General features: G+C 38.4%; 2 protein-coding genes across 2 annotated transcripts; both read left to right on the top strand.

The window, feature by feature from the left end:
• The first annotated feature begins 5,232 nt into the window (after window positions 1–5,232).
• On the top strand, window positions 5,233–6,837 carry LOC128552469 (uncharacterized). The gene has a single exon (XM_053533509.1). It carries the CDS (start codon window positions 5,233–5,235, stop codon window positions 6,835–6,837), a length of 1,605 nt encoding a protein of 534 aa, XP_053389484.1.
• Window positions 6,838–6,890: 53 nt separating this feature from the next.
• On the top strand, window positions 6,891–9,593 carry LOC123532195 (uncharacterized). Its single transcript, XM_053533508.1, has one exon. It carries the CDS (start codon window positions 6,891–6,893, stop codon window positions 9,591–9,593), a length of 2,703 nt encoding a protein of 900 aa, XP_053389483.1.
• Window positions 9,594–11,047: the final 1,454 nt, after the last annotated feature.

The following is an 11,047-nucleotide window of genomic DNA, read 5'->3' as shown; positions in this document are numbered from 1 at the left end:
GCTGCATCAAATCCTTTGAATTAACTTGTCTTCAAGTGACTGTGCTGTGGGCACCATGATTTTGTTGAACAGTATAGCTGGATTTGTCATAAAGTTATATTTATACATGTTTGCACTTGATCAATGTATTCGACACACTAACTCGGGTGTGACTTAACCGAAGGTGGTTTTTATCAATACGTTATAATACATGTACAATAAATGTTTCCTATTAAACCCATTTATTGATATGAAATTATACAGACGATTTTTTTTTCTGAGTAGATTAAGAAGCGCTACTCTCTTAACTATTTTGTGTACAAACGCTGAAATATCTTGGCATTATATATACTTGACCAATTTAAATGCATTTTTTAAGCAATTCATATTTACTGAAATGCGCTGTACTCGTAATTGTAGTACATGTATCTTTTAAGGTATTGGACCCGTAATAGAGTATCTCCTTTTTGAAGAGTATTCAATTCCTACCATAAACCTACTTTGACTGCAATTTTCAGGGGGGCGTAGGTTCAAACCCCACTGGGACCAAATTTTTTTTCCCATGTTTTCCTTTTTTTCTAGTAAGTTTTTGCTTCTTTCAAGACTAATTATGGATGAATTGTACAAAAGTGGAAAATTTTCATTTTATAAGCAATTTTTTGCTGTTTAATGTGAATTTACCTCTGAATCAGAAGGGGTAGAGTTAGACATTTTTAAAAATACTGAGTTACGTGCGGTAAAAGTTCTCTATTTTGCCTTCATTCGTTAGATTACATGTTGTGGAAGAAATGTAGGTAGGTTTTACTATTGCCCCAAGGTTATTTTTGAATGAAGTGAGCAAAATTCAAAACAGACCCACCGGATTCGACCTTGATTTTTCAATGTTGGAGTTAAAATTCTGTCTCATTAAATTTGTTTTCTTCAGGCACCCTAGAGAAAAAAAATTTTTAAAGTTTTATTTTGTGTTTTATAATTGTTTAACAATAGTTTGATGTTTCTTTTATCAAAATTAATGTTGTAATGAATTATCTGCAAGCGTTTTAGATAGTGGCCATCACATTGAATTTTGTCTCTTCTTGAGTGTGAGGAAATACCATATATTATACAATTTTTACAAAAAACGGCACGGTGAAAGTTGTTTAAAATTTGCAACACAGTGTGAAACATGGTCAACTTTAAGAATATACCAAGCAAATGCCATTTTTAAAACATCACTATTAGGGGTCCAATACCTTAAATGCCAATATCGCGTCAAAGAGATGTTCACTTCATAGCGGATCTAGTATTTACATGCTCTAGCTGTATTAATGACAATTCAGATATAACGATTTGTAATGGTATAGATGATTTATTATCAAATAATTTTCTAAATAAATTTTTGCGAGGTGAGATAAAGGGAGACTACTCTCGCCGATTTCCTGTAAACTATATTTACACTAGTTTATCATGCTGTTGACTTGGAATGTTTGTACGAGACAGCATCGATTGTTGTTTAAAAATGGTTTTGACGATTATGATTTGGACTCTACTACCTTTTTATACAATGGCGTATACATCTTATCGTTCATTCATGTAGTGTATTTTCAATGTGTTTATAGTATGGATGTTTCATTCATGCAAATTGATGATTGATTATACAATAGCTTTTACATTTTATCGTTCATTCATGTAGTGTATTCTCAATGTGTTTATCGTATGGATGTTTCATTCATGCAAATTGATGATTGATATCTACTTATGTAATTTTGTTCGTAATAAATGAATTATAATTTCTACAACCAATATATAAAACACGATCTACAATATTTGTCTGCATAAAGTAAGAAACACACATTCTTCAAGCTCACTACATGCACTATATTTTGGACTCCAGTATCATTCATAATTATCATTAAATTTATCAATTGTTTTTTGAATCATTGCTTATGTTTTAAACTTATGTTAGATATGTCAGATGTACAAATTTATAACACTTTTCTTGTAAATTAATTCCTTTTCTTCTGTAAGATAAATGAATTTAATCAATTAGAGTTTTCATCTGATAACCTAGATGATATTTTAGGTAAACACTTTTCTAATTAATACCAAAGGATCGTATGGCTTTAACTTAATATTAATAGAAACATAAAATAAAAGTTTTTATCATGTCTATACTATTCACAAGTCCAAATCTTTCTCTTTTTTGTTTTGTCTTCTAGTCACTGCTTCGCTTCTAGTTGTGTAAACTTTCCTCTGTCAAGGCTATCTTCATTTAATATTAATTCCTAGGAAATTTGTATAAGCAATATTAATATCAAATTAGACCACAGTTTTCTGTTACAATCACGATATATCGTATCATATATATATTTCAAATATCTTTCTAGTAAACGTGTAAAACTTTCGCTGTAAATGAAATCTGATATTTTTCATCATATTTATTTTTTTTACATCCCATATATCAAACGATTATGAATTTCTTTCTTTTCATTTATTTTCATCAGTGTGTCATAAAAGATTTTTCATCTCTGTTTTATATTTGCAGCCATTATTTGATTTGGATTTCTTTGAATGTTGGACTGCGATCTGCACATTTTTTTTGTGTATGATTGTATGCTCCTTACAATATCTTTCATGTTGTTGGTTGCATCAATCACATAGTGTGTAATAATCGCCTTTCGCTGATCATGCAGTCATACACAAGTCCGTGGAAACTGTCTATATTTCTGCATATAATTACAATTTTGTCCAGCTATTCAAATAACATATACACGTACAGTGCTTACACGCAGGTAAAAATTCAAATAAAACACAATATTAGTCACCCATATAGACAATCCCTTACTGGAATTAACTATTTACGAAATACTTCTTTCGTAAATAAATCTATTAGCACACTTTTCATTACGACCTTTATTACATGGCTGGTTTGCCTCTTGGTTCTTTCTGGCGACGTTCATCCGAATCCTGGTCCATCATCAACTCACTCTGTTAGCTCAACGTGCTCATCTACTTCTACCATACCACAGTCATTGTCAGATCTTATGTCGGGAACTGGTTGTCTCTCTGTGCTGCATTACAATGTACAAAGTCTCTTTAACAAGGTTGATGTTCTGGAAGCCGAGTTCAGCTCTTTTGATGTCCTTTCTTTTTCCGAAACATGGCTCAGCTCTAGTGACTATACGATTTAGAGGTTTTCATGCGCCAGAAAGAAAGGACAGAAAAGGAGATAGTCATGGCGGAGTTATTGTTTATGTTAAGGATAGCCTACATTATACTCGACGACCAGATCTCGAACGAACAGACCTCGAGTGTATTTGGGTTGAAGTATCCTTCACCCACTCGAAACGAGTTTTAATTGGTACCTTTTACAGACCCCCAAATTCAAATGCCATATACACGTCTTTGATAGAAGATTCTCTCAGTTTAGTTCTTGACACTAACATTTCAGACATAGTTGTAACTGGTGATTTCAACTTTAACCTGTCTAATTGTAAAGTCTTTGACTTCCAAGAAGAAGACGAACAATAAACGATGTACTGTTATATGTCTTTATTCTTTCTTGGAAGTCAAGGACTTTACAGTAAAAGAACCTGGACACATATACAAATATATCAAGATGTCAGACAGTGATCAAGAACAGAAAAGAGTCAGAAAGTTAACAGAAAAAGCAGAAGAAGTATATATCACACAAGTAGATAAATACAGAACTGACTTAATATCATGTCGAAGAGACATTGAACAGATAATAATTAAATTTGAAAACAGTGATCTGTCTAGAGATGTGATTAAGAATTTAAAGTCCGACTTGAACTATTGCTATGAATTTTATGAATCCGTATTTGAGAAATGCCAAGACTATCTGTCGTCAACTCGTACTGAAGACAGTCTAAAAGAACAAGAATCTCAAGAGGTGATTCACAGAACAACGTCCGAGACAGTAGTCAGTACATTAAATAAAATGGAGAGACTGATAAAAAATTTGTCCCCATCGTCGGCTAAGTCAGTGCATTCATCCCACAGTAGTAAAAGCAGTCACAGCAGTGTTGCCAGTCAGAAAGCAAGAGCAGTGGCAGCTAAGGCAAGACTCGAATTCGAAAGGAAGGAAGCAGAGCTTATAAAACAAAAGGCAAGACTAGTGGAGGAGCAGTCGAACATGCAAGCCTTAACAGAAAGGAAGAAAACAGAACTCGATGCAGATATAAGAGTGCTTGAGAAGGAAAAAGACGTTGTGGTGGCAGAAGTCGAACTGAAAGCCTATGAAGAAGAGTTTGAAAGTGTAAAGTCAACTGTTAACCTCAAATTAGATTTGGACAGAACAGTCATTACCACAATGGAACCCCAAGTGGATTTGGATCAAACAGCTATTCCTGTTGTGAATGCTAGAGTAGATATGGTCAAACCAAGTGTATCCCACAGTGTTAAACCCGAAATAGAAACACACAAGTTAGACATAAAACCCAGTGTTGTACCCAAAGTAGATTCAGTAAAGCTAAGTGTAGAACCCTCTGTAGTGCCTAAATGGGACCCTGCTGAATATGTTGACAATCTTCAACAGACTGCCGTAATGAAAAACAGTGCGGTGTCACGATGCACATCTGGTTTGGACCAGGGGGCAGAGCCCTTCCGGCCATTGAGTTCAGATAAACAGTATTCGGACATTTCAAAATACCTACTGAGGAGAGACTTATTAACGGAACGATTTTACAAGTTTGACGACAAGTCAGAGAACTTTGGAATGTGGAAAACCAGCTTTCGCACCATTTTAAAAGACCTTGAAGCATCGCCTGCAGAAGAGTTTGATCTCTTAATGAAGTATCTTGGACCGGAATCGAAAACTTATGCTATCAGTGTACGACAAGCAAGCTCGAACAATCTTGAACATGGTCTCACAATATTATGGGAGCGCTTACACGAAAGATACGGTTCGCCCGAATTAGTGGAATCAGCGTTTAAGCAAAGGCTTGATAGATTTCCTAGGCTCACTGGAAAAGACAACAAGAAGTTATATGAGTTATCAGACTTGTGCAATGAATCAAACGCGGTGAAACAGGATCCCCAGTATTCAACGTTGCTGAGTTACTTTGATTCGTCTACTGGAGTTCGTCCGATTGTAAACAAACTTCCGGTTCACTTACAAAACAGATGGATGACGAGAGCATCTACCTACAAGAGAGTGAATCAAGTACACTTCCCACCTTTTGGTGAATTCTGTGCATTTCTAAGAGAAATGAGCTCAATGTTAAAGACCCCGGGTTAAGTGTAACGTATAGTATGTATGAGAAACAAGACAAACAAGGGGTTATTGAAAAGCCTAGGCCCAGAGTTAGTGTACGTAAAACCGAGGTGTTTAAATGTAACACATGCCCTTTTCATGCAAATACAGATACTCACACATTAAATGAATGTAAAACATTTAAGAAAAAATCTGTGTCTGAAAGAAAAAAGTTTCTGAAAGATCACAATATTTGCTACAAATGTTGCAATGCTGTAGACCACAATTTTAAATCATGTACATTTACAGGTAGATGCAGCGAATGTGATAGCGACAGACACCCGTCTGCCTTACATTATTTTCAGAGTGTATCCCAAAAGGATCACGGCAGGGAGAGACCATCTACGAACAACCAGCGGCCACCTACCTTTGGTACAGATCAGCAGGTGCGTAGCAGTTGCACAAAGGTATGTGGTAAGGGCTTTTCTGGTAAGTCGTGCTCCAAAACCGTACTAGCCAAAGTCTACCCTAATGGTCAGCCGGCAAGGGCCAGAACTGTGTATTGTATCCTTGACGACCAGAGCAACCGTACTTTGTGTAGGCCGGAACTTTTTGATATATTGTGTACAGACTCGGAGTCCGTTGGTGAAGAATGCTACACCCTTGTATCGTGTTCAGGAAGTTTCCAGACTAGTGGTAGGACGTTAAGTGGGCTTACAGTGTCTGCACTTGATGATAGTTTTAGTATATCGCTACCCAGAGTGCTAGAATGTGTACAGATTCCAGACACACATTCTGAAATACCGACGCCGGAAGTTACACAGTACCACGATCACCTGAGTGATATCCCGATTCCTCCACTAAGACCAGATGTTGACATAGTATTGTTGATAGGCCGTGATGTCCCAGACGCCCACCATGTATACGAACAACGCCTTGGAAGACCTAATGCTCCATTCGCACAGAGGCTTGGGTTGGGCTGGGTAGTAGTAGGTGAGGTGTGCCTAGATGCGCATAAATCAAACGTCAACGTAATGAAGACGTATATACATAGTGATGGAAGGCCGTCGCTGTTCCAGCCATGCGAAAGTAAGATTGCCGTGAAAACGACAAACAACGATATATTCATAGAGACTGCGAATGACAATAAACAAGGATTATCCATAGAAGATAAGGAGTTTGTGAAGATGATGGACCTAGAATTTTGTCAGGACGAAACCGGTCATTGGTCAGCACCTTTACCTTTTCGTACTCTGCGAGTTCGACTACCAAACAACAAAGCTGAGGCTTATAGAAGAGCCAAGAGTCTAGACGCATCATTAAGACGGAACCCTACAAAACAGAAACACTGTATGGAATTCATGAGAGGTATTCTCGACAAAGGGCATGCGGAGCTTGCACCAAGTCTACAAGACGAAGAAGAATGTTGGTATTTACCATTGTTTGGCGTCTATCACCCAATGAAAAAAGACAAGATAAGAATAGTCTTTGATTCATCAAGCAAACACGACGGTGTGTCATTAAACAGTGTTCTTATGAGTGGACCAGACCTAACTAACAGTTTAGCAGGAATTCTCATGAGATTCAGGAAAGAGAAGGTTGCCATCACCGGCGACATAGAACAAATGTTTTATCAGTCCACAATCATCACCGAAATTACCTGAGATTCCTGTGGTACAGGGACAATGACTTTAGTAAACCATTGACAGAGTATCGTATGTGCGTTCACGTATTTGGAAACTCTCCATCGCCAGCGGTGGCCACTTACGGCCTTCGTAGAATAGCTCAGAATGCAGCCGAAGTCCATGGTGACGCAGTGTTTAACTTCGTAAAGAATGACTTCTACGTAGACGATGGTCTCACGTCACTATCTTCAGAAGATGATGCAGTAGCTCTACTGACGAACACACAGAGAGCGCTTGAAGAAGAAGGCAGGCTGCGATTCCACAAACTTGTATCGAACAATCCAAAGGTACTCGAACACTTTAAAGAGGAAGACCTAGCTAAGGCCTTGAAAACAGAAGATTCACCAACCGAACGAAGCCTTGGACTGAGTTGGGATCTGACCGAAGATTGCTTTGTGTTTCAGTATACGTTAGACAAGAAAAGCTGCTACACAAAGCGGAATGTACTCTCAACTATAAATAGCCTGTTCGACCCGTTGGGCTTCTTATCTCCATTTACCATTTGTGGAAAGATACTACTTCGAGATATCACAAGTAAAGTAAACGACTGGGATGAACCGATACCCGAGCCATTGCGAAAGAAGTGGTTGTCATGGTTTGAATCCCTGCAAGACCTTCAAACGCTACGAATACCACGTACATATTTCCCACAGCACGTAAGATTCAACCCTGAAAGTGAGCTACATGTATTCTGCGATGCATCAGAGAAAGCCATAGCATCGGTTGCGTTTCTCAAGACAGTTACAGAGGACGGTAACATTCATGTTGGTTACGCGTTCGGAAAAGCTAAAGTAGCGCCAAAACACGGACATACCATACCGAGGCTCGAGCTATGCGCTGCAGTCCTCGCCGTTGAGATAACAGAAGCTGTATCTGAAGAGCTGTCGATTTCCCCTAGTAAGATCACATACTATACAGATAGCAAAGTGGTTCTTGGATATCTAAACAACCGGACCCGAAGATTTTACATCTATGTCGAAAACAGAGTGTCCAGAATTTTGAGATTTTCTAAACCTTCTCAGTGGCTATACATAGAAACATCAAATAACCCTGCAGATGAAGGAACCCGTGGTATGAAACCTTCGGAGTTAAAACAGTGTATATGGCTTTCTGGGGAACCATTGTTGACCATATCCAATGACATCAGCGCCAACTACCAGTTACAGAATCCAGATGACGACGTTGAAGTTCGCCCCATAGTCAAGAGCATGAAAACAGACATAAGACTTGGAGTCAGTCGGTTTGAGAAATTCTTCAGCTGGATAAGATTGATACTAGCAGTCGCAGTACTTATTCGTTTTATCAGACGCTTTAGGAAAGAAGCTTCTACCGCTGATGAGAGTTCCAACGGTGAAGAGTCGAAGTCCAGAGCCAAGGAGTGTATCATTAAACAGATACAGCAAGAATCGTTCTCAAGAGAGATTGGATGTCTCACGAACAAGAAAACCTTACTGAAGGACAGTCATGTTGTAAAACTGTCACCATTCCTTGACGAACGTGGAATACTTAGGGTAGGAGGGAGACTCAGGAAATCCCAGTTAGCAGCTCGGGAAAAGAATCCCATACTAATTCCTGGACGGTCCCACGTAGCTTCGTTAATAGTACGCTTTTACCATGAAGAAATACACCATCAAGGAAGACATGTCACAGAAGGTGCAGTTAGAAGCGCAGGTTTCTGGATCACCGGCGGAAAACGTATGATAGCAAAACTGATCCACGCGTGTGTCACATGTCGAAAGTTAAGAGGAAAACTTACTTACCAAAAGATGGCCGACTTACCTGTCGATCGACTTACTCCAGCCCCGCCATTTACCTTTGTCGGAGTGGACGTATTCGGTCCATGGAGCATCGTCACGCGGCGTACCAGAGGCGGCAATTCCTCATCCAAGCGATGGGCAGTACTCTGTACGTGCCTAGCCGTGAGAGCAGTTCATATCGAAGTCATAGACGAAATGTCGTCGTCGGCCTTCATCAATGCTGTCCGACGATTCTTAGCTATTCGAGGAAAGGTCAAAGTATTCCGATCAGACAGAGGTACCAATTTCGTCGGCGCTACAGACGATTTGAGTATAGACGCCATCAACGTCGAAGACCGGAATGTTAAGAACTTTCTTGACGATACAGGTACCACTTGGTTGTTCAACCCACCTCACGCATCGCATTTCGGTGGGGTTTGGGAACGCATGATAGGCGTAACTCGACGTATCCTAGACGCTATTCTACTAGAAAACAAGCATAAACACCTAACGCATGACGTTCTTTGTACATTCATGGCCGAGGTTTGTGCCATCGTTAACGCAAGGCCTATTGTTCCCGTTTCTACAGACCCAGATGATCCATTCATTTTGTCGCCATCAGTGCTGTTGACCCAGAAGACGGCTGATAGTTCAGTCGATACCTATCAAGACTTAGGTGTCAAGGACATGTATAAGGCACAATGGAAATGTGTACAAGTTCTCGCCGAGACATTCTGGAAAAAATGGAGGCGCGACTATTTGTCTGGTTTACAGTCGCGACAAGTGTGGCAAGATCAATCAGAAGATATCAAGGAAGGTGACTTAGTACTCTTAAGAGACAAATCAGTAGTGAGAAATGAGTGGCCAGTTGGACTGGTTGAAACTGTTTACGCGAGTGATGACGGTCTCGTAAGAAAAGTAGCCGTTAAAGTAATTAAAGACAATAAACCTACCGCGTATATTCGTCCGATAGTTGAGCTTGTAAAGCTCTTAGAGTAACTGTGTATGAGCTTAGAGCTCTTAGCATAACTGTGTACATGTATGAATTGTTACAGGTTTAAGAGTAGTTATGTGTGAGTTTTAGAAGCTTAAAATTACTTGTGTTCTACATTAAGTATTTTGAAGCGTACTTAAGTACAGTCTTGGATTTTGATTGTTTTCGTAAATGCACAATACTAGTTTTGTTATTTTATGATTCAGTTAAAGTCACTACTTTGATAATTCTGATGTTTTGCATAAACTTTGAATAATGTCACTCTTATATGAATGCATGCACTTTATTTGTATAATGTCGTAACTTGCAAAATTATTTTTTTGTGTTTAAAATTTTCGGTAACTGTGAGTTATATGATTGATGTTTTGAATCTTTTTTATAAATGATTATTAATTTTGTTGTATAGTGATATACTTCACAGAATTATATCAGGCAGGGAGTGTGTTGTTGCACAGTATGTTGTTACACAGAGTGCGCTCTAGAGGGTCTCAAGGAGATCCCTCGAAGAGTCTTTGTGGTCTCTAGGAGACCTCCAAGAGTCGGAATTTATTAGTGGTATATGACCTTTATCTAGCTAGAGTTAACTCCCTTGTTGGTTATCACGCCATTTGTAATTTGTCGAAAGGAAATGTCTTGGACCTTAAAATCAATAATTATCGGTATTATGGCCCCATGGTGTAGGTTTCTTTGATTGTATGATCATTTTTATATGTTCTACAATTGTTTTATGTACTTTGTTAAGGTTCCACGGTTTAAATATGCTTAAAAACAGTTTATTTGTGAAGTTCGGTTAGATTGTCTATAGTCCGTCACGTCATTTTTCCGGTACGATTTGTCCGGTTTGTTTTAGGCATCAGACTACCAAATGTTTTTCATCTACTTAATGTTTTAGATCTGACTGTGCACTAGCTGTCTCTCTTTGATAATTTTTGCTACCAAAATACTTTATCTATATGTCTTAACTCAATAGTTTTGTAATTCATTTCTAAGGATCTTTTTTGTTTTCTTTGCAGTCTTTTACTCTCTGTGAGCATCCGATATAACTGTGGCCATCCAGTATTTCCTATGGTCATCTATCATTGTCTCAGTGGACATTCAAGTATTATCTGATGTGTCATCAAGAAAGAATAAAGACATATAACAGTACATCGTTTATTGTTCGTCTTCTTCTTGGAAGTCAAGGACTTTACACTAATCCTAATTCATATCGTAAACTTACTTCCACCTGCCAATATTTTAATCTTAACCAGCTTATTTCTGAACCAACCCATTTTACTGAGACATCTTCTTCCATCCTTGATCTATTTCTTGTATCATGCAGTCACCGTGTAATTGTCTCGGGCGTGGGAGAGCTGGTTTTGGACCAAAATGTACGTTTTCACTGTCCCATCTTTGCTCTTTTTGCTTTCTCAAAACCTAAGTTGAAATCATTTAAGCGTCTTGTTTGGCAATATGATCG

The sequence above is a fragment of the Mercenaria mercenaria genome, unplaced genomic scaffold (genome assembly GCF_021730395.1).
Source record: "Mercenaria mercenaria strain notata unplaced genomic scaffold, MADL_Memer_1 contig_2827, whole genome shotgun sequence".
Lineage (NCBI taxonomy): Eukaryota > Metazoa > Mollusca > Bivalvia > Venerida > Veneridae > Mercenaria > Mercenaria mercenaria.
This window is presented reverse-complemented; position numbering and strand designations above follow the sequence as displayed.